The 24239-nt window shown below is 43.5% G+C and overlaps 1 protein-coding gene across 1 annotated transcript in view; it reads left to right on the forward strand.

The window, feature by feature from the left end:
- The window catches only part of B3GALNT2 (beta-1,3-N-acetylgalactosaminyltransferase 2), a 41347-nt gene that overhangs the window by 13660 nt on the left and 3448 nt on the right, over positions 1–24239 (forward strand). Inside the window, exons 3-11 of the mRNA XM_040968236.1 lie at positions 778–878; positions 2426–2619; positions 7187–7282; positions 11860–11970; positions 13522–13600; positions 20256–20439; positions 21765–21890; positions 22253–22412; positions 22971–23027. Coding sequence (XP_040824170.1) covers positions 778–878; positions 2426–2619; positions 7187–7282; positions 11860–11970; positions 13522–13600; positions 20256–20439; positions 21765–21890; positions 22253–22412; positions 22971–23027 — 1108 coding nt within the window. The remainder of the gene's footprint in view (positions 1–777; positions 879–2425; positions 2620–7186; positions 7283–11859; positions 11971–13521; positions 13601–20255; positions 20440–21764; positions 21891–22252; positions 22413–22970; positions 23028–24239) is intronic.

A 24239-nucleotide genomic window follows, 5' to 3' on the forward strand; every position in this document is an offset into this window, starting at 1 on the left:
TAATGTAGTAATCATTCACGGTCTGTTTGAGGTCCTAGGATTAAATACATTGTCCGGAAAAGGGCGTGGAAGGAATGAGTAGATCGGGAAGACACAGAGGGACCCAGCCGTGACTAACAGCCATTTTCAATCCTGTTTTCTCAATTTAAGGCAGAAGCAGTGAAGCCGACGAGCAGGGCCACGGAAGACGGAGGGGAACGTTTTGGGGAGATCAGCAGTGTCACATCCTAGAGGGTCAGAGGGAGCAGTGTAGAACAGCAACCACTCCAGCAACATCAGCAGATGTCTCTAGAATAGTGGTTATTGAAGCTAAAAACTCCTGTTTTTTTAAAATGGGTGGGAAGCGAGAAACTACAGGCTGGCATTTTAATTAATTTCTTTATGGGACCTCAGTATAAGGCAGTAAGAAAGGATGGTGGGTTAATAGAAATCACTAGTAAGATTTCACGACATCTGACACGGAGGGAAAGCACAGGGGAAAATGACAGACATGGGTGCGGTTTTGAGAATTTTGGTTTCAAATGATCTGAGCATAGCTGTAGCTAGGCTGATCATATTCATGTTCCTTTCATGTAGTGTTGCAGTAGAGCTCTCATTCCTAAGTCACTTGGTAGTCAGCAATTTTGGTTTCTGATTCTCCCTTTTTGCTAGACTGGAATAAAGATAGAGAATTAAGCTCCCTAAGTACTGTGTCTCCAGGGAAAGCTCTGAGATGAGGACACACGCATGTGCAAAGGGAAGATCAGTAACTGACGTTAACGCTACCACTTCTCTCAGTGTGCTTGTGAAGTTCATAATAGGTGCTCATGGCTGTGAAGTGCCCGTGGAAGACAGGGAGGACCCTTACTCCTGCAAACTGCTCAACATCACCAATCCAGGTAGGTCAGCTTTTTCTTAAGAGCGCCATGTGCGAGTTTGATGCTGAGCAGAAGTTGCCAGGTTTAGTAGTATAGAGTCTGTTTTTAATAGACTACATGACTTACTTTCTTTAATGTTTATGTCTCATTCTTTTTCGAGTGATTAATCAGGCCAGAGCTTTTACTATTGTACATTACTAGTGAAGGAGCAGCACTTTTCATTAGTAGAAAATTTTCATACATGTATTGATAGGTAACAGAATTCTTAAAATGTTTACTTAAAACTAGGTTAAAATTGTAGCTAATTTTAGCTTTTCGATGATACAAAAAATCATTTAGAGTTACTTCTGTGCCTGGAAGTCTTAATGAGCATCACTCATGATGCCATGGGTGTGAGGAAAGTTTGGTAAACAGTGTTATCAATGCAACAGGATTTCCTATGCCTTGGTGGCTTGAAGTGCAGGGTGCACTTGTTTTAAGTAAAAATAGATTTAAAAAAATACTGCCGTTTCTTAACTGTTTGCTTTTTAATACATATTGTTCTTCTGTAGATGTTCTTATTTACTGAATATCTTAAAGCAAAAATTTTGTTATTATCCAGTACAGGTGTCATTTATGCTGTCCGTCAGTTCTTTGCCTAGCTCATGGGAAAAATCTTTTATCTTCCTTTTTTCCCTCTTGTTCATGTATGTAATTACACAGGAGCCATCGCTTCCCTGAAGTCATATTTGATTAGGCACCTACTAAGTATAAAATAGCTTGTAGGGACTCTACAGTGGAGAGTCAGGTGATCTGCGAGAGTGTGGGAAGAAAAATGAAGTTTCTGTTTATCTGAAAATAAGAAAAACGTAATCTATATTAATACTGAATATATAGGTTGAACACAACGCATGTGTATGTTTTATGAGTGTACGTATAGGATTTGTTTTGAATGAGAAAGCTGTGTAATCAACAATTGCTTAAAGACAATGCCACCATCATACAAGGTGGCTGTGAGGATGCGAGTTTCGTAAGGAGTGGCACGCAGTAAATAAAGGCTCACTGTGTTTGACAGTCTCATCAGTGTTTCATAGCAAGAAGTGTTCAGTGTTAAGTGATTTCTGTTAATTTTATATTATACCAATTGTCTGGCATATAGCATGTTTTGAACTGCCCAAAAAGAAGAAATGTTTTTGCAATTTGCAGAACAAGATCAAATTTTCTGATTATTTGTGACTTTTTATTGTTCTTGTTTATTCATGTTTTTCAAGTGGTTGCTTCCAGTTGACTTAAATATAGTATTCTGTGATGTGCACACATGTGTATACAGGAATACATTAAAGTAGTTCTGACAATTGAATAACTCATATCATATGTGTCAGAAAACTTCACTCTTAATTTGGAATGTTTTGATTTTCTGGAAGCAGGCATGTGTGTCAAGAATGTTTTATAAATTCTTGCCATGTGTGAAGGAAGTATAGCCAGTGTAATTGCCTAGATGATGCTGTCAGTTCCATCACGTGCTTCACGTGATGAATGTAAAAGATTCCGGTGTTTAGGTGACGCCTCTGTTGTCATTGTCTCCTTAGTTCTGAATCAGGAGATTGAAGCCTTCAGTCTTTCTGAAGACACCTCATCAGGACTCCCTGAGGACCGGGTGGTCAGCGTGAGCTTCCGCGTTCTCTACCCCATCGTGATTACCAGTCTAGGAGTGTTCTATGATGCCAGCGATGTGGGCTTCCAGAGGAACATCACCGTCAAGCTCTACCAGGCAGAACAGGAGGTGTGTACTGCTCCGCACAGCGTTTCCCCCATTTTTCTTTTTTAAAAAACAATGTTTTCCTGTGGTGGATTGGAAGGTTATATAATTCTGTCTGGTTGGGAGACTTCCTACAGTTTGTTCTTCATTGATTGAATGCATGAATGTATAGTATGTTATAAAGCTGGTTTGGGGGAGATTACCTACGAATACACGTGTTATACCTAGAAAAGAAGTTGGGACCAGCATTGTTTAAGTGGGTTAAGCTGCCAGCATCCCAGATTGGAGTGCTAATTCAAGACCTAGCTCCTTCACTTCTAATGTGACTGGGAAGGCAGTGGATTATGGTGTAAGTACTTAGGTCCCCGCCACTCATGTAAGAAACTTGGAGTTCCAGGTCCCTGACTTTGGCCTGGCCCAGCCGTGGTTATTGTCAAGAGAACCAATACATGGAAGACCTTCTGTGTGTGTGTGTGTGTCTCACAGTTTGCCTTTCAAGTGGATGAATCAGTCTTTAAAGAGAAAGAGTTGGTCTGGATTAGAAATTCTTAACCTAAAATCTTTTAAAGCTGAAGCAATTTTAAAACTTGTTAACTGATGCATAAAATGTTTAGAACTCTTAGGTTATATGAGAATCAATGCCTCTTCCAACCCTAAAAGTCTGGAAAGAAGACTAATAGCTGTTTCAGATCTCTTTTAAAATTATATTTATTTGCTTTGAAACAGACAGGGAGGGCCTGGCACAATGGCTCAATGGCTGAATCTTCTTGCAAGTACTGGCATCACCATATGGATGCTAATTTGTGTCCCAGTTGCTCCACTTCCCATCCAGCTCTCAGGCTTTGGGCCTGGGAAAGCAGTAGAGGATGGTCCAAAACCTTGGTCTCTGCATCCATGTGGGAGACCGAGAAGAGGTTCCTGTCTCCTTCCTTTGGATTGACTCAGCTCTGACCATCTTGGCCATTTGGAGAATCAACCAGCAGATGGAAGATCTTTCTGTCTTGCCGCCTCTCCATAAATCTGATTTTTCCTTTCCAATAAAAATAAATGTAAAGAAACTGATTACTTTTTTTCCTCTTGAGAATAGATAGCATTTTCCTGTGTTATCGTACGCCTAGAAACTTCAGATTATATCCTAGGTACAACAAATGGTTCATTGAGAGCTCTGGATTCTTGCAAGTGCTTTGGTTTTTGCTTTTTGGTTAAGTGTACTTGAAACCGTTTCTCCTTGAAAGGCAGCAGCTAACATCTCTATGCGGTTTTGGCCTTAGATGGGCTGCTTTGGTTTTGTCTTGAATGTGTACTTCATGAGTCAGCCACCGATTTGGGCAGAGTTTATGTGAAGAATGTGTGATTCTTTCTCTGATTCTTTCCTATCTGGGAAGTTTTCATCCTACTTTTTTTTTAAGGTTTATTTTATTTGAAGGCAGAGTTAGAAAGCGTTAGAGTCATAGAGGGAGAGAGAGCTTCATTCTATGGATCATAGTGGCCAGGACTGGGTCACGCCAAAGCCAAGGGCTTTATCTGGGCCTCCCATCTGGATGCAAGGGTCTAAGTGCTGCTTTCTCAAGTGCGTCAACAAGGAGTTGGATCAGAAGTGGATGGCTGGGGCGTGAATGGCTTACCATACGGGATGCTGGTATTACAGGTGTCACCTTTACTTGCTATGCCACCCCTCATTCTCACTTTTTAGCTAAGGTGTTTGCCATAACTCTTTGGTCTGATTTTTTTAAAAAGATTTATTTATTGGCACTGGTGGTGTGGCATAGCAAGTAAACCCCTTGCCTGCCACACCTATGTTCCATATGGGCCCCGACTGGTGTCCTAAAAGTTCCACTTCTCATCTAGCCCCCTGCTAATGGCCTGGGAAAAACTGCCGAATATTGTCCGAATGTTTGGCCCTGTGAAACTCATGTTGCAGATCCAGTGAAACTTCTTGCTTCAGCCTGACCCAGTGATGGTCATTGCAGTCATCTATGAGTGAGCCAACACATAGAAAATTCCTTCATCCATATTCTGTGTCTCTCGCACATACACATTTATTAATTAACTTTGAAAGAGTAACAGAGAGGATAAAGTCTTTCATACACTGGTTCATTCCCCAAAATTGCCAGAACAATTAAAGCCAGGAACTCTCGGTTGCCCAGGTGGGTAGCAAGAGCTCAAGTACTTGGGTCATCTTCTGATTTCCCATGCATGCTAGCAGGGAACTGAATTAGAAGCAGAGCAGCTGAGAATCAAAGTTGCATTTCAACATGATATGACAGGGTTGCAAAAAGAAGTTTAATGTGCTGCACCACAGTATTAACCTCTGCCCTCTAATAAGTTTTCATTGGAAATTGTATGCCCTAGAATTGTGCCTTCAGACTGGTGCTTGTGGGGAGGTGCATACCCCATGCTTTTCTCTTCCAAGAATGGATTGTCTTCCAGTTTCTACCTGTTTGCTTATTTAGTTATCTCTAGGAGAACTGATCTGTTATTACCAGAGGCAGCACCTCATTCAAGTTTTCTTGCATTGTTTTTTATTGATGTTGATTGTTAACAAATAGTGCATTTTAAAGCGTCATTAATTAATACACAAACTAAGATTACATTTCTTTTTTTAATCATTTTTCTTAGTCTAAAAAATTAGTTTAGCAAGTGTTCATACACATAAATAAGAGAACAAATTCTGATATTTGCAGCTGTTTGGATTACACTGAGAAGAGCTTTCTCAAGTTACTTGAGAATTTAACTGTGGTTAAGGTAGTCGGGAGTCATTTGGAATTATTTAACTGTAGAGTTGGTTAAAGATTTAATTAAAACTGGACCTCAGATAGATATTTGAAATAATATTCTGAATTTTGCTCATTTAGGAATTTCTGAAGTAGTTGTTTAATTTGCTTGATATAGTCTCTTTTAACTTAATAATGTCTCAATTATCAGTCCAGTAGTTTGGTTCATACCTGTTTTGGTTCTGTGAGTGGATATTTTCAGTTGCCATGTTTATAGCCAGAGAGAAGTTAATAATCTTTGTCCTCAAGAAAAGACTAGTCTAAGGTGTGTGCTGATGGGTTCATGGGTGGTGACAGTGCAGAAAGGACTTAATGCCCTTCTAAGGACTGGCATGCATGAAGGAAATAGACCTACTGCATTGAAGCATTCTTAACTTTGGCCTTTGGCATGCTCCTGGTATCTTTACCAGACACTTTGCCGTGGCAAGTTGAGAGTATCAGAGTTAGGAGATGTTCTGGCCTGAAGAGTGATGCACATGAGGAGCAGCCTCTAGTTGGTTTCACTCATGTTAGTCTGTGAAGGTTTTGTTGTTTTTGCTGTTTCTATTAAAGGATTTTCTTTTAAAAAAAAAATCTACTTGAAAAGCAGAGTTGGATAAGAAGATAACAGAAGTCTTCAATTCACTGGGTCTTTCAGGCTCCCGTGTGGGCCTTCTTGCGCTTCTCTCCCAGGTACATTAGCAAGGAGATAGATTGAAACTGGAGCCACTGGGTCTCGCACTGATGCCCTGTAGGGTGCCAGCACTCAGGCTGCAGCAGCCGCTTAATGTTTTGTCCCACAGCTCCCAGCCCAAAAGTTGTTTAATTTTTAACAAAAAATGTAATTGAAGGGCAGAAGTAGACACACAGAAATCTTCCATCCACTGGTTTCCTCCCCACTGCCCACAATAAATAAAGTTGGGCCAGGGTGACGCCAGACGACTACAGCTCAATCTGGGCCTCCCTTGTGTGTGTTGTAGGGCCCGTGTATTGTAGCATTCGTCACTCCCTGCCTCCGAGGGTGCACATTAGCAGGGAGCTGGGATGGGGAACAGAGCCAGGACATTGAAACCAAGCAGTTTAGTCTGCAATGGGAGCACCCTAAGCAGCATCTTAACCACGTCACTGCATGTCCCGCCCCACTGCCCAAGGTTGGTTGTGGAGACTCCTGACTACTAAGAGACCTGTGACCTTTCCCTTTATCCTCTGCCCCTGGAGGGAGTTTTGGGAGTACAGGAACTTGGCATAACTTAATAACACTTTTTATCTCCTGTGGTGCTTTTCATTGCAAGGTCAATTTATATATTTAAGTTAAGTGAGAAATGAAATGATGAGAATTTCATGACGACTTTAGTTATTTTTAATGTCTCTTTAATAACCACGAGACACTGGCATTGAGGCACAGCATGTTAAGTTACCACTTGTATACATCGCATCCTGTATGACAGTACCAGTTGGAGTCCCAGTTACTCTGCTTCCCATTGAGCTGCCTGGTCATGCACTTGGGAAGGTAGCAGAGGATGGCCCAAGTACTTGGGGGGTCTGCCACCTTTGTGGGTTTGGCCTGGTCCAGCAATGGCTGTTGCAGCCATTTGGCGAATGACCCAATAGGAAGATCTGTTTGTCCCACAATTTCTGTCACTTTCCCTTTCCAGTAATACATCTTTAAAACTGATAACCAGAAGACCCAAGCGCTCTTGAAATTCCAGAAGAATGTTAGTGTCTGGTTAAGGTCATTGTGGATGAAAGGTGTTTAAAAACTTACTGCATATGTAGAATATGACATCAAGTTTTTTTTTTCTGTTTCTTCTGCCTCTTCTCCCCTCCCCCATTTGTAGGAGGCCCTCTTCGTCGCTCGCTTTAGTCCTCCAAGCTGTGGCGTGCAGGTGAATAAGCTGTGGTACAAGCCTGTGGAACAGTTCATCTTGCCAGAGGTACGGGGTGGAATGAGGTGTGCCTATCTGCTCCTCCATGGAAATGGGACATGAGCTCTGCAAGGTGGGCACTTGGTGTTGTGCCCTCTCAGGGCGGCTCTCAGAGTGGCAGCTGAGGGGACCCAGCTGGATGTCCCCGAGTGAGGCACTCCATAATTGCCTCGTCAGAGAACTTGATACCTCAGATTGCAAGGTCACACTTTCTGACACGTGTGGCACGTGGCCCGTTTTTACTCTGTGGAGTAGACAAGTGCGTGAATGTTGTAATAGCAAAGGAGAAAACTAGTAATGGATTGACAGAAGACCAGAAAAACAAATCAAATAGTTTCCTTACCTGAAGAATGGGGGGAAGAAATCAGATGGGCCCCATTTCCAGGCTGGATAAGACCTTTCCTGCAGGGTGGGCAGTGGTGGACATTCTTAAGTAGATGTGTGCTGGCATCTCCCGGTGCCCTGAGCCCTGGGGTTAAACGCAGGGTGGTTGCAGGGACACATACTCTCTGAGTCTCAGCCTTCCCAGGCTATTTTAGTATGGTCTGCTTACATTCCTGAGTGCAGTGCTTTGGGAACCAGAATAGCGAGTCTGTTTACTGGCCATCCCTGAGATCGCTGTGGATGTGCCGTAGGGTTCCTGTTACAGCACCAAAGCTGAGTCAGGTTGTGAAAGCTGCACAACCAACTACCCTCCCGGCTAACTGGGAGACTTACTTCCACTCATCTTTTGGAATGTGCTCATATGAATAGGCTGCAGGTTGTCTCAGCTCAGAGTGTGTGTTTAAAGTTACATACATGAGGGCCCGGTGCAGTAGCCTAGGGGCTTAAGTTCTCACCTTGCACACACCAGGTTCTAATGGGCACAGATTCTAATCCTGGCAGCCCCACTTTTCATCCAGCTCCCTGCTTGTGCCCTGAGAAAGCAGTCGAGGACGGCCCAAAGCCTTGGGACCCTGCACCCATGTGGGAGACCTGGAAGAGGCTCTAGGCTCCTGGCTTTGGATTGGCTCGGCTCTGGCCATTGTGACCACTTGGGGAGTGAATCAGCAAAGGGAATATATTCTTCTCCGTTTCTCATTCTCTGTATATTTGACTTTCCTATAAAAAATTTTTTTTAAATCTTTAAAAAGTTACTTACATGAATTATGTGAATATGAGAGCGATCCCCTTTCTACGTGTATGTAAACCTCTATTAAAAACATTTAAAATACAAGCAAAACTGACGCACACTAGAAGATAGTGGAAAGCACGGATAGGCTAAAGGTAAGCATTAAAGATGACCAGGTTTCCATATTCCAGAGCTAATCACATTTACCAGTGCTGCTTCCGTGCATGTATCGATACTAGGACTGTTCCCGTTCATCCCATCTCACTACCTCCTTTCAACTTACCACAAACTTCTTTGGATATACACTCGTTATTTTATATTGGCTGCGCAGAATACCACTGTGTGGAAATACTGTTACTTAACCCCACAGTTGGATGTCGATATATTTCTAGTGCTTCGGTGCCTAGAATGAGGACTGAATGTACATAGCTGGCTATTTTCTTAGGAAGAATGCACATTTTTAAAGCATGCAGTCCTCCTCTGAGTAGTAGCAAGCAGTTTGTATCAGCCTGGCTGGCCCTTAGCAGTAGGTGAGAATACCTGTTTTCCTGTGTATCTAATTTTTTAACTTTCATATATGAACTTTACTGCCTTTTAAATATAGACTGTGCCATAAGGTTAATCATTTAACTAGAATAGTGGCTCCAGTGAGAGTCTTGTTGAGGCCCTGGATCTCAGTGTTTCAAAGAAGCCATTCTTTGACTTATTTACTCAGTGTATTTATGGAGAGCTTACTATGAGCCAAGCGCTGGGGCCATTGTTAAGATACAAGACCGACACCCTTGCCCCAAAGCAGCTTGTTCACTGCTGGAGAAAGAACTAACACTTTGTGCTGTGTGCTACTGTTAGCTCTGTGTGTGTGTGTGTGTGTGTGTGTGTGTGTGTGTGTGTGTGTGTGTGTGTGTGTGTGTGTGTGTGTTTAACTAATTGCTAAGTTCTTTTGGCACTGAGGCAAGTCAGCCTTTGCTTTCTGTTCCAGTCTCCTATGGGCACAATGACAAATGGTGTAGGAATCTCAGGCTAGCTGTCCTGGAAGTTGGGAGCTGGTACCTTCTGTCATTTCACAGCAGAAAGTCTTTTCTGGGAGGTGACTGTGGCACTGAGACTCTGCCAGTACAAGGAGTTTTAGAGGAAAGTAAAGTACATAGCACAGGTGCCATGGTTTGAATATCATTTCTTCTCCTACCTGAACTTATGCAGGAGTTTCTTTTTTTTTTTAAGATTTATTTTGTTTGTATTGGAAAGTCAGATTTATAGAGTGAAGGAGAAACAGAGAAGAAGATCTTCCGTCTGCTGGTCCACTCCCCAAGTGCCTGCAACAGCCAGAGCTGTGCCAATCCAAAGCTAGGAGCCTCTTCCAGGTCTCCCACTCAGGGGCTGGGTCCCAAGGCTTTGGGCTGTACTTGACTGCTTGCCCAGGCCACAAGCAAGAAGCTGGATGGGAAGTGGGGCTGCCGGGATACAAGTGGTGCCCAGATGGGATCCTGGCACGTGCAAGGCAAGGATTTTAGCTGCTAGGTTGTCGTGCCTGGCCCTTGATTTTACTTAAACCTCAGTCTACAGCCTTCCAAACCATGAGACATAAGGGCTCGTTTTATGTAACTGCTGAATTAGTTCAAACTTAATGTCTGCCTGCTGTCCAGTCACAGCCTTAAATAGGTGCTTTTCCCCGCTTGAACATTTGCAGTATCTTAGTTACCACTGTCCTCAAACTCCGCCCCTGCTACTGGGGTGACCTTGCTGAAGCTGGAACAGTGTATCACCCTGGTGCTTGCAACAACCCTCAGTCTTCCCTGCAGCCGGCTGTGGAGGTCAGAATAGCAGGAGAGGCAGACTGTTGCTTAGGCTGTGCAGCCTGAGCCTGCCTTTGATGCCCCCAAGCCCCACCGTTTCCAGCCTTAAGTCACGGCAGTGTGTCTCTCTCTCTCTTTTTTTTTTTTTTAATTGATTACATTGCATTATGTGACACAGTGTTATAGGCACTGGGATTCTCCCTCCCTCCCCCCCCCATACCCCTACCCATGGTGGATTCCTCCACCTTGTTGCATTACCACAATTCAGGTTCAGTTTCTAGAGCAATCCTGATGGTCATTACAAGAGAGGGTGGGGTCCCAAAGTCGGAACCAGGCAAGGACCAGAGAAAGCTCCTCTCCCTAGTCCCGAAGGAAGTTTTCTGCGGACCGCTCAGTGCTCCTGGTTGTCGTTCCAATGGCAGGATTTGGGCTTCTTCCATCCCATGTGATAGATCCAAATGGGGTGGGTGACCTCAGAGTTCTCGGCCTCCGAAGAGTGCCACTTTCTGAGTGTGTGTTGCTGTTGCTCCCACCTGCCCGGCTCTCGTGGTCATTGCAAGTTCAGGCTGAGATCCCCAGCTGGATGACTTTGTTCCTTGCTGCATCCATCATGGCATGTTCTAATCACTTGAGGAGTCACACAGGGGACCATTAGGACTTCAGCAGCAAAACAGGAAATGACTCCCAGCCCAAGGCACCCAGACACTTGCGGTAGCTAAACTGTAGAGAAGGGAGTTTTCATTTTTACAAGTTTGTAAGCCATTCAGCCATTGTTTCACATGAATTTGGATGTAGAAGTACAAGGCAATGAGGACTCATTTTCCTCATATCTGCTAAGCTAACATGAACTTATTTTGCTAATGAATCATCCTAGGGAACATGTGATGCAGTTGGGATTCTCAAACTGCTGATGACCCCATAATACAGTAAAAATGTTTTTGAAAAAGTTTAGCAATGTGTACCACAGCCCACAAAAATACCTCTTGTCTCATTAATGTCACTTCTGGTAAATTTTAAAATTTTTTTAAATTGAGGGACAAGTAAGCATTGACAACAGAATGTGCCAACATTATTTTAGTGCATATCTGATCACAGACCGGTGTCTGAAGACATTTGGAAATGTCCGAGTCAGTCGGGTGAACCTACCCAAGGCAGATTACACCGAGAAAAGGGATTGTTGACACCTCCAACAGTGTAAGAAAAGGTTTGGTGACAATAGGAAATGACCAAGAGCAGCATGCCAAATTGTCTCTTTATAATTGTATTTTAGAAGTATTTAGGGGCCTGGTGTGATAAAGTAGCAGCTAAAGTCCTCGCCTTGAATGCACCAGCATCCCATATAGGTGCCGGTTCTAATCCCAGCAGCTCCACTTGCCATCCAGCTACTTGCTTGTGGCCTGGGAAGGCAGTCAAGGACAGCCCAACGCCTTGGGACTCTGCACCCTCGTGGGAGACCTGGAAGAAGTTCCTGGATCCTGGCTTCAGATATGCATAGCACCTGCCATTGCAGTCTCTTGGGGAGTGAATCATCGGACAGAAGATGTTTCTGTCTCTCCTCCTCTCTGTATATCTGACTTTCAAATAAAATAAATCTTTTTTTAAAAATAAATTTAAAAAAAATCTTTAAAAAAATACATGGCAGCAATAAAGGAGTTAACTGACTGTTCATGTTTCCACAACAGAGCTTTGAAGGCACCATCGTGTGGGAGAGCCAGGACGTGCTGGGCCTGGTGTCACGGAATCTCCACAGAGTGACGGTGAATGATGGCGGGGGAGTGCTCAGAGTCATGGCAGTAAGGCGTCTTCAATATTATCATTTTTATATCATTTAGTAACTTTTTTTGGCTTTTTCTTTAACACATAAAAGTGCCTTATTTCATGTGAGTTTAGGCAGCATGAAGCCTTGATTATATATTTTTAAGCATATGTAGCATGAAATATTGAGTTGTCACAGTAATACCTAAAAATTTTTGATGTCCTATATGATTCTATATTAGGGAACATATAATTTTCCTTATGATTGGTGCATGTTTAAATGTAATATTTCATTGCTTCATTTTTTTCCTTTTTAAATTTGAAAATACAGAATGAGAGAGTGCTCCCATAAGCTGGTTCACACCCTAAATGCTGATATAGATGGGGAAGCTGGTTACACTCAATGAAGTAATTTTTGAATTGAGAACCAAGTTCAAGCATGAATACTCAAATAGTTACAGGAGGTTGAAAGATACTCAACTAACTGTGAAAAAAAAGCAGGTGATTAGTCTATTCTGAGAAAGCTCTTATGTAAAGGAAAATGCTGATCATAAATGAGTAGAGCAGAGTTTTTGCTAAGTAGTGCTGCTGTCTCTGCAGCAAGATGCCAAAAATATTTTAGGACCAAACTAAAAGCCAGTTTAGAGAAAAAAACAGTAAGCAGAAAATGCTACCATTTTCTAACCAAATGGGACAGTATGGAGTATCATACTAGAGAACAGCCTTTTACAGGAGGGGTTGCACGGTTTGGTCTTGGCATTGACCTGTTGTCAGTGTTCTGCAGCATTCTCTTCCAGATAATCCCCTTTCTTCCACGTTGAGTTACAAATTTTAAACTACATACGTGTAGTACAACTTGCAAATATTTACAAAAGAACCAAGCAATATTCCCTTAAATAGATGAACGTGTGAAAAAGCACTATGGAAAAAAAAAAAGCTGAGCCGTAACTGACCATTTGGTCGAGGTCATGGCAGCTAGGGCCTGGCTGTGCTACATGTGCCTGCTGGCGTGCGTGTGCAGAGACAGGCAGTCAGGAGGAACTTGAGGTGAAGAGAGGCCTAATCACCAAAGCTCCTTGTAGCGTAGGAGCAGAGAGGACGGTTGCTGGAAGTGGCCCGGTGTCTCTGCACCTGTTAGACCACAGCACTGATCAGTCCTCTGGCTGAACCATTTGAGACAAGTTTTTGAATTAAAAGAGCTTGGCCATTTCATTGTAAAACATGCCAAAGAGTGTTTGAACTCAGGAGAATTTTCACTCTCTACCAACTTGGAGGTGGCATTAGTTTGTTTTATTATAATTTCTTTTCTGATACGGGGTTGTAAACAGTTGGTTTTTGCACTGTGATGGTAGAAAGTACAAGAACATGCAGCTGGAATCTGAGCACTACTAATACCTGATCTTAGATAACAGAAATAGTAGACTGTGAGATGCCAGCCTGCTTTAAATATCCAGTGTGCCCGCAAATCTGACATGGATTTATCTGCTGCACAGGAGTCATCATGTGGCTTTTGTCCAGGCAACTTCAAAGTGGAGCAGGTTTTCTTTCAGTAACGGAGCACTGAGCACTTCCATTCTCATTTCTTTCAGGCTGGGGAGGGTGCACTGCCTCGTGAGCTCGTGGAAGGTGTGGAGGGAGTCGCAGGTGGTTTTATTTATACTATCCAGGGTAAGTTGGCTACCTGAAAGCATACTGAATCCATATTCTGTCTTACTCTGATTATCCTTTGGCATAACATGTTTTTGTCATTTAAACAATATTTTTATTGAAATATAATTCACACGTTTAAAAGTATTTAGTAGTTTATGGTTTATTCATAAGATTCTCAAAAAACTTCTCAGCCATTTCCTTTAATTTAAGGATGTGTTCATCACTGCAGAAAGAAGCTCCATGCAGATTTACTAGCAATTTCTCCCTGTGGTTTGCTAGCAGCCCCTAAAAACTACTGATCTGGTATTTTTCGTTGTCTTGATGATTTAAGGAAAGTGGAACCATACAGCCTGTGGTCTTTGAGTCTCGCTTCTTTGGTCTGACATAATGTTTTCAAAGTTCATGTTAGAGGTGTGTCAATACTTCACTTCTTCCGTTGATTGCACAGTTAACCCTCACTACGTTTTATGTGTTCATTAGTTGATCAATATTTGGATTACTTCCACTTTACAGTTATGAATAATTAATTCCCCAGTGAACATTCATATACAAGTTTTGTGTGGTGACATATTTTTATTTCTCTGGGTTAAGTGTCTGGGCTGTATGGCAATTCTTTGTTTCACCAACAGTTTTCCAGAGCAGCTGCCTCATTTCACATTTCCACGGTTGATCTGTGAGGGTTCCAACTTGTCCATGTCCTCATCAACACATAACTTCTGCTTTTCACAGTCCTGTCCTGGTGGGTGTGATGTGGTATCATGACTTCAGCTTGTATTTCCATATGATTAATGATTTTAAGCATATTTTCCATGTACTCACTGGACCTTTGTGTATCCTGCAGATAAATGTCTGTTTAGGGCCTCTGCTTATTTTTACAATTGAGTGATTTATTTTCTTATTTTTCAATTCTAAGAACTTTAAAAATATATTCTAGATATAAGTCCCTTATCAGATATAAAACTTTTAAATACTTTTGCCCTGGGGTTGTCTCTGCAGTTTCTTGATGGTGCCGTTTAACACATGAAAGTCGTAAGCTGTGATGCAGTCCATTATTATCACTTAGATGGTTGGAATCACATCTGAGAAATTGCTGAGATCAGAGGTCACGAGGATGTGTGCTGAGAGGCTGATGGCCAGCTCGTGCATGCAGGATTTTGTATGAAATTCATCCTTACAGACAGCATGAAGTAGAGGCTTACCTTTATTCCTTTGCATGTGGAGATCGGGGTGTCCTGGTAGCACTGTGTGAAAGCTGGTGACCGTAGGAATGTGAAGCAGTGCAGCCGCTATGGCACACAGTACATTCCATCAGACAACTACAAATAGAACTACCGTGACCCAGAGTCCCACTTCTGAGTATATACCTGAAAGATTTGAAATCAGTTTATTCAAGAGATCTCTGCATTCCCATGTTTTTTAAAACACTGTTGAAAACAGTGAAGTTATAGAATCAACCTAATGTTTCCTAACAGATGAATAGATAATGTAGGGCATGTGTGTAATGCAATATTATTCCAGCTTTGAAAAGGTAATTTGCATCCAGCTCCCTGCTTCTGGCCTGGGAGGGCGGTCAAGGACAGCCTAAAGCCTTGGGACCCTGTCCCCACATAGAAGATCTCTGTCTCCTCCCTATAATTCTTTTTTTAAAAAAAGATTCATACATCTTTTTTTAAAAAAAGATTTATTTATTTTTATTACAAAGTCAGATATACAGAGAGGAGAGACAGAGAGGAAGATCTTCCATCTGATGATTCACTCCCCAAGTGACTGCAATGGCCGGTGCTGCGCCGATCTGAAGCCAGGATCCAGGAACCTCTTCTGGGTCTCCCACGCGGGTGCAGAGTCCCAAAGTCCTGGGCAGTCCTCGACTGCCTTCCCAGGCCACAAGCAGGGAGCTGGATGGGAAGTGGAGCTGCTGGGATGGAAACCAGCGCCAACATGGGATCCCGGTGTGTTCAAGGCGAGGACTTTAGCTGCTAGGCCACACCGCCGGGCCCAAAATACATCTTTTTTAAAAGATAATTTTGCCTTTGCAACATGAATGGGATTGAATAACATGCTAAGGGAAATAAGCTAAACACAAGAAGGCATACCACACATTCTCATTTATCTGGAATTTAAAACAGTTGAACTCATAGAAGCAGAGAGAATGGTAGGTACTGGAGTTTGGGGAGTGTTGAGGGGTGGGAAGCTTGTAATGAAGAGCTACAAAGGTGGGACGAATATGTTCTTTTAGTTATTTGTATGTATTTGAAAGGGGAAGTGACATCTCACAATCATTGGTTCATTCTTCAGACAGCTGCTGTGTTTAGGGCTGGACCGGGCTGAAGCTAGAAGCCTGGAACTCCAGCCAGGTCTCCTGTGTTGCTAGCAGGGACCCAAGAACTCAAGCCATCCCTTACTGCCTCCCAAGGTGCACATTAGCTGGAACCTTGGTTGGAAAGGAGAGGCAGGACTCAACTCCAAGTATTCGGATGTAGGACACAGGTATCCTACGCAGTGACTTAACCTTTTTTCTTTTTTTGAGATTGATTCTTCAGTGTAGTGGAGATAGCTTATAATTGAATACTGAAGCCAGTATAATATAATTAGGCTAATCCACTGCTTGCAGTGCCAGAATCCCATGTTAGAGAGCCAGTTCCTCCATAGCAGCGCCTCCCTTTATAATTGATCTCTCTGTTAATGTGCCTGAGAAGGCAGTGGACAATAGCTTCAGGCACTTGGGCACCTGCCATCTGTTTGGGAGACCCTGTTGGGGATCTGGCTCCTGGCTTCAGCCTGGCCCAACCCCTGCAATAGCAGGTATTTGGAAGATATGGCGGTAGATAGAAAAAGTCTGTCCCTTCCTTTCTCTCTTGCCCCCCCACACTGCCTTTCACATATATACATGCATGCATTTTTAAAGAGATTTATTAATTTGAAACAGATCTGTTGGTTCACTGACTAGAAGGCTGCAATGGCTGGGGCTGAGCCAGCTAGAGGCCAGGAGCTTTTTTTCCATCTCACATGGGTGGCAGGGGCCTAAGCATTTGGGCCATCTGCTGCTGCTGCTTTCCCAGGTCATTAATAGGAGTTGCATCAAAAGTGAAGCAGCTGGGATTCAAACCAAAGCCCACCGGGAATGCCAGCATCACAAGCCAGGGGCTTTATGTGCTGTGCCACAACATGGACCGCAGTAAATATATTTTAAAAATATATGAAAGTCACTGAGAATAAATTTCAAATGCTCTTGACACAAGAAATTAAACAATTGGGATGACAAATGTTTGAGTTTGATGTACTCATTCAGATGCAAAATCTTTCCTTCCTTCCCTTCTCTCTAATTCTGCCTTCAATGAATATGGGATGATATTCCATTTATGTCTTCTCAGATAAATTAATGATTTGTTAACTTTGACTCCATTATAATTTAATTGTTCTTTAAATTTCTTTTCTAGATTGTTCATTTTTATATGGAAATGCAAATGATTTTTGTATATTGCTCTTGTATGCTGCAACCTTGCTTAACTCATTTGTTAGTTCATAGCTTTGTGGGTACCTTGGGGTTTTCTTTATACGTGATCATGTCTTCTGTAAATAGAGTTGAGTTTTTTTATTTGAAAGGAATGGAGAGAGGGTGAGTTACCTTCCATCCATTGGTTCACTCTCCAAATGGCCTCTGTGGCCAGGGCTGGGTCTAGAAGTCAGGAGCTCTTGGGGGCAGGGTCCCAAGCACTTGGGCTGTCTTCTGCTTCCCAAGGCGCATTAGCAGGGAACTGATCGCAAGTGGAGCAGCCAGAACTTGAACCAGCACCCTTATAGCATGCTGGCCCTACAGGCACTAGCGTTACCTGCTACAGTAGAATAATGGCCCTGCGTAGAAATGGTTTTGCTGCTGCTTGCAATTTGAATACCTTGGGTTTTTTTCTTACGGAATCATCCTAGATAGAATATACAGTAGAGTGTGTGGAGAAGTGGTTAGAGTGAGCATCCTCTCTTACTCCTGCTGTATTTACTCTTTTTGTTTTTTAAGATTTATTTTTATTATTTTTTTTTATTGGAAAGGCGGATATACAGAGAGGAGAGACAGAGAGGAAGATCTTCCATCCGATGATTCACTCCCCAAGTGAGCACAACGGCCAATGCTATGCCGATCCGAAGCCAGGAGACTCTTCCGGGTCTCCCACGCGGGTGCAGGGTGCCAAAGCTTTGGGCTGTCCTTGACTGCTTTCCCGGGCCACAGGCAGGGAGCTGGAAGGGAAGCAGGGCTGCCGGGATAGAACTGGTGCCCATATGGGATCCTGGGCGTGCAAGGCGAGGACCTTAACCACTTGCGCCACCGCGCCGGGCCCTGTATTTACTCTTATTTCAGGTTTAGCTTATTCGTTGAAAAGCTTATATTTAATTTCTTCTCTCATGCTGTTGACAACTATTTTTCTGCTAAAGTGATTTTGTCACACTTCCCTTTAAGTGTTAAATGATTTACCTGTATCCTTTGTTAAAGAAAGAATATTAACAATAGAATGTAAGGAGTCTAAAGGGATGAGACCTGCTTTGTGACTGTGCTTCCGGAAGCATAGTCTCTGACTCACCTTCATGGGGATAGCCAGTAAAAATAGGGTGGAGTCCAGGTAGGTCTGCTCAGAGGTGCGGGTGTCTGCGTCTCCCAGCCACATGGCTGTGACTGGGAGAACCCATGCCAAGCCTGGCTTCCTGCTGGGGATCCTAACTCCCCATCCACCGCAGCACAGCGGTGGGTGAATCCTGGGCTTGGGGGTAGTCAGAGTGACAGTGGAGCCAGGCGGTCTTGGGGGGTCTGGAATTACTGCCTAGGGACATCCATGGATAAGGCCATAGTATCTCTGCATACAGACCAGAGATGGACTCCCAGTGAAAGAATTAAAAGTCTCCTAACAGTAAGATGATGGACTCCCTGACAGTGCCCATGCCTACATTGTCGGGAAACACTTCACCACCACCAGGATGGACTTGGGACTGTTCATGAAGGACAGCCATTGTAAAACTAGAGGGGAAATCCATGTGGGGGCGGGTGGCATAGGAACCGTGGGGAAAGGCACAGGCAATCCCAAAACCTATGGAACTATATCATAAAACAAAATAAAATGTTAAAAAAAAAGTTTCCTAGGCCCTACCCCAGACCTTCTGGGCCTTCTAGCTTGAGGCCCAGGGCCCTGTGTTTTAGTAAGCATTCCTCAGAACCACTGATTTACCCAGATGGATGAGGATGTTGCAGCTCGGGGTTACTGGGATGCTGTAATGTGTCCTGTGACTGAGATAGTGGCAGAGTAGAAGTCAGGTATCCTAAAGGTCCTCAGGTCCAGGTATCCTAATGGTTCCACCCCTCACTTGCAGTTTGCGTGAGGAGTGGAGGGCCACACCACTTTCTCCTGTCTTCCCCCATGCCTCAGCAGCTGTTTATGTAGGAAGTCTTCAGGTCATGTTAATTATCTCACTGCTGTATTTTATTGACAAGTATACTGTAATTAGTGGCTGTTTTCAGAGATCTCCTTTAATGAATGAGACACTAAGAAAATTCTGATTTACTCTGCCCTAGTGAAAAAATGGCTGTCTTAAATTCCTGGATCCTGGAGTAATTCCTGCATACGTCACAAGTTACAAGAGATGTCTTTAAGTCACACTAATCATTGTTTCTATTATTAATGTCAGAAATGGGAAAGGGTCTTTTGTTAAAATGCCACTTGGAACGCCTGTGTCCCATCTCAGGGCCTGGGTTGAAGTCCTCTCTCCACTCTTCCTGGATTCCTGTTAACAGCCTGAGCGGCAGCGGGGATAACTGAGTAGCAAGGTTCCCACCACCCATGGGGACTTGATCGACCCATCTCTGGACTGTCAGGGGCATCTGGGAAGTGACCCAGCAGATGGGATCTCTCCCTACCTCATAACACACAAATGAGCAAACAAATTGTAATAAGTAAATTTCCTTTGAAGAAAATAGTGCTGTAAAACACATCCAGGTACCAGTTGCTCTGAATTAATACAAGGTAGTTTTGTGGTAGTTGTTTACAATTTTTTTTAAGAAATAAAACATTGCAGGTAGAGTTGAAACCTTCACTTTTAGTTCTCCATTCTCTGTTTCCCTTGGAGGGGGCGAATGCACTGTCCTCAAATTTATGTATACACTGTCTGTTATGCTACATATTTGCATATCTTAAGTAGTTTACAGTTGTATTTTACAAGGAATATCAATAGTATAACAGCATGTATACTGTCACTTAGCAATTTTCACTCGGTGTTATTTTTTTGGGTACCATTCCTTCTAACATGCACAGTCAGGTTAGACATTGTATACTATTAGGAGACTCTACCATGGTATGGCTATTTTCTGTCAGCATTGAGGTTGGTTGCATACCACCCCCATATTCTGTTTCCAGTATTACGAACCCGCTGCCATGAATACCATGTGACCATGTACAGTGCTGTCTCTGGGACTGGCACCTCCAGCCATCTTCAGGCCAGGTGCTGTCATGCTGCTCTGCAAAGCATCTGTGTCAGTTCACTTTCCCATTAGCCATGTGTGAGCATTCCCACTTCCCTCCCTAAAATGTCTAACAGATACACTGTTCTTGCAAAAAGAGCTTTAGTGTGCATTTAAATTCTGGGTCTTAAGTGTGCAATGCAAGCACTTTTCTGTAACTCTCCACTTTCCTTGCAGAAGGCGATGCTCTGTTGCGCAGCCTTCATTCTCGCCCTCGGAGACTCATTGATCACCTGAGAAATCTCCACGAGGAAGATGCCTTACTGAAGGAGGAGAGCAGCATCTATGATGATATCGTTTTTGTGGATGTAGTCGACACTTACCGAAATGTTCCCACAAAACTGCTCAACTTCTATAGCTGGTAGGTTAAAACTGCTGTGTTATTTACTGCTTGATCTTGTTATTTTGAAATAGCAACATTAAACCAGAAAGGAAAGTAAAGAAGTCCAAGACTGCCGAACCCCTGGCATGTGACCTGTTGTGCTCCGGCTCCTTGGGAACACATCTACAAACGCTGCTCGTGTCCTCCACTGACAAGGACACAGTGTGAAGAGCATGAACTAGTCAAAATCAAGGCAAAAAATGGATGTGCTGAGTCATTCCTGGACCCCCTGGTTGCCAAGCTCGCATTCACTGAAAATGCGGGTTTGGAAGTGGTCTCAGTTGTATTCATACAGATTCCCAAATGACCCACTTACTCATTTATGCCTGGGTTACTGATTTAAATTCTGTTCAACTGAGTTTCTACCTTCTACTTCCATTCTCTTGTCTACCCATTTAAAAACTGCCAGCCTTGATTCAAACCTTTTTTTAAAAGATTTGTTCATTTTTATTTGAGAGGCAGATATTACAAAGAAGGAGAGACAGAAAGATCTTACGTCCATTGGTTCACTCCTCAGATGGCCAAAAGGCAGGATCTAAGCTGATCTGAAGCCAGGATGGGAAGTGGAGCAGCCAGGACATGAACAGGTCCCCATATGGGATGCCAGTGCTACAAGTGGTAGATTAAAATTTGCTAACCTACCACGCCAGTTCCAAGTCTGAGACTCTAATGCAAAAGCACTTGGAAAAAAGTTTGTGGAAAATAAAAGATCATGATATTGGCTCAAAAAAAAAAAAAAAAGGATGGGGGGAATTCCAGGTGAATTAGGAGTCTTGAGAAAGTTCATGGAATGGGTGCCAGTGATGTGACTTAGTGAGTAAAGCTACTGTTTGCAGCACCAATATCCCATTTGAGTACTGCTTCGTGTCCTAGTTATTCCACTTCTGATCCAGCTCCCTGCTGATTGGCCTGGGAAAGGCAGGGTAAGATAGCATAGTGTGTGGGCCCCTGCTGCCCCCTAGAAGACCTGGGCGAAGTTTCTGGCTCCTGGCTTCCACCAGGCTCAGCCCTAGTTGTTGTGGCATCTGGGGAGCGTGCCTGTGGATGTAAGATCTCTCTCTGTCACTTCCTCTCTCACTCTTTCAAATAAATCAATCTCTTTTTTTTTTAGATGGAAAGTATATATATATTATGAAAACACTAAGCACAGATTTCAACATTTTTTTCTGTGATGCTTTAATTCCATGTTCCACAAAGCTTTTGAAGTAAGCTCATATAGAAGGCTCAGTGAAATTTAGCAGCCCTGAGAATCTCTCATCACTTCCCAGACCCTTCGGTGACATCACATCCTGTTTTGTCAACAGGACTGTGGCCACTATCAGCTTCGATTTGTTGCTCAAGACAGATGATGACTGCTACGTAGACTTAGAGGCAGTGTTTAACAGAATCACCCAGAAGAATCTGGATGGGCCCAACTTTTGGTGGGGAAAGTAAGTTAACCTTAGTACCCATTGGCACTCATATACCTGACAAAATGTAATTAGTACAGAATGAAATGTGCAAGTTACTTTGTCACAAGAAAAAGGTGATTAAGATATGAAATGTCCAATGTTAGAATACATTTGTGGCACATTTCTGAAACCATTTTCTGTGCTTCTTCAGGAATATGGATTCATGATCTTGGAGAGGGGGGAATCTGTGGTTTGGGTGTTTGTTGGGTATATACTAAAAATACACAGTAATCTGAATCATTCCGTGCAGCATCGATGATTATGAAATTAAGATGTGTTTTCTTGTTCATCTCACCCTCTGCAAGTATATGCCTTTGTAGCCACGTCATGTGGACTCTCAGTTTCAGGTTGAACTGGGCCGTTGACCGAACTGGGAAGTGGCAGGAGTTGGAGTACCCAAGTCCTGCCTACCCTGCCTTTGCATGTGGGTCAGGGTACGTCATCTCCAGGGACATTGTCGGCTGGTTGGCAAGCAACGCAGGCTGGTTAAAGACCTATCAGGTAACAAACATTCTGCCCTAAGCACTTACTCATCACCCCAAGTTTCCCCAGACCCACGTCCCATCCCCAAAAGCAGAGGCGGCTTCTTAGGGAGGCACTCGTCTGGGTGGGAGCCCTCTTTGGGTAGCCAGCCCTCAACCCTTGGCTTCCATCTATTCCTGACTGGTTTTCAAGCCTTATTCACCTGTGCAGTCCCCGAGAGGAATACAAATGCTTCTGTCCTTGAGGAAGAAGACTAAGGAGACTAGTACCTCCTTGCTGATGCAGCAGTGGTGCCGATAAACAGCTCTGTGTCTGTAATCCTATTAGTGCCTAAACTCTGAAGTTGAAGGTGCATGGGAAGTGTGGACTGTATTCTTGTTTTGTGCTGTGGGTGTTTCAAGTTAATGGCCATAGCTTTTACTTTGTGCACGAGTGTTCATCCATATTTGGCATTTCTTATAACAACAAAACAAAGCCATGGAAAGATTTTGTTATTATGAGAATGGCTATGGCATTGTCTTTACAACTGAAATAGCATGTAAACTTCTGCTTTTAAACTTTACGGAAAATGTGTAGGGTGAAGATGTCAGCATGGGCATCTGGATGGCTGCCATAGGACCCAGAAGGTACCAGGTAAGCAGGCGTGAGGAAGGGCGCTGGCTGAGAGCTGAGGAAATGGGGGTGGGCATCTGGCCACATGCTGAAGTAGCTGCTCAGAGTCCTGCATGCCTGTCATAGAAAATCTGCCATCATTATGCTTTTAAGTGACCAAGAGATCTTTCCATTGACTGATTCATCCTCAAGTCCCTGCAATACCCAGTGCTTGGCTAGGAATCCATGCAGGTCCCCTAGGTGGATGGCTGGGACCCCAACTCAAGGAAGCTGAGAGGGGATGTGGATGGCCTACACACCTCTTCACCACTCTGCCCAGTGCCTGCCCCTCACTCACTATTCTTCTTAGTTCAAGAAATGTTCTGAAATGGAAGGTTTACCATTAAACAGTAATTGAATCTACGTAGATTAGAATCTTCGCATCTTGAAAATGATAGAACCTGCTGGCTTGAGCTTCTGGTTGTAAAGCAGTCTGTTATCTAAATAAATAAATATAATATTGTAAGAGCATTTAAAACCCACTAACTGTTGAGCCAGGAAAAAAAAAAGTTGCTTCTGTAGAGAGCAAAGGGCGTGTGGGAGCTTGGAGGAAGCGCATCCAGAGCTGGCTGCCTTGGGCCTCATGTTTCTGTTCAGTTCTGGACTCTGGAAGCTGCACTGTGGCTGCTTAAGGGGAGGGCTTAGAAGGAACGTGCCAGGCCTGTGGGCAGGTCCCCTTCCCGGAGCTGAGGCTCCAGTTCAGTGCACACCAGGTCCGGAGGAGCACGGCACAGGCCCAGGGGCTGTGTGATGGCTTGGACAGTGCAGTTCCTTGGTCACTCTGTCCCCTTGCCGAGTTCTGGTATCTGAGGTTTTGCCAAATTTGCTTCTCTCATCTGTTCCTTCAGACCATTGTTTGTGGATCTGTGTTTCCTTATCTATTGAGACTTTAAATCATGACCTCATCTTTGTAAATGGAGAGGAGTATTTAAAATGTATTTTTAAGTTATTTGAAAGGCAGATTTACAGAGAGAGATCTTTCATCAGCTTATTCACTCCCTAAACGGTTACAGTGGCCAGGGCTGGGCCAGGAAGAAACCAGGAACCTGGACATCATCCAGGTCTGCATGTGGATGGCAAGGCCCTAATGAGAGTCAGCTTCCATTGCTTTTAGAGGTGCATTAGCAAGGAACTAGGTGAGGATTCAGCTGGGACTCAAGTAGAACTCACACAGGATACTGGCATTGCAGACAG

The sequence above is a fragment of the Ochotona curzoniae genome, unplaced genomic scaffold (assembly GCF_017591425.1).
Source record: "Ochotona curzoniae isolate NIBS_2020 unplaced genomic scaffold, NIBS_Ocur_1.0 scaffold_4683, whole genome shotgun sequence".
NCBI lineage: Eukaryota > Metazoa > Chordata > Mammalia > Lagomorpha > Ochotonidae > Ochotona > Ochotona curzoniae.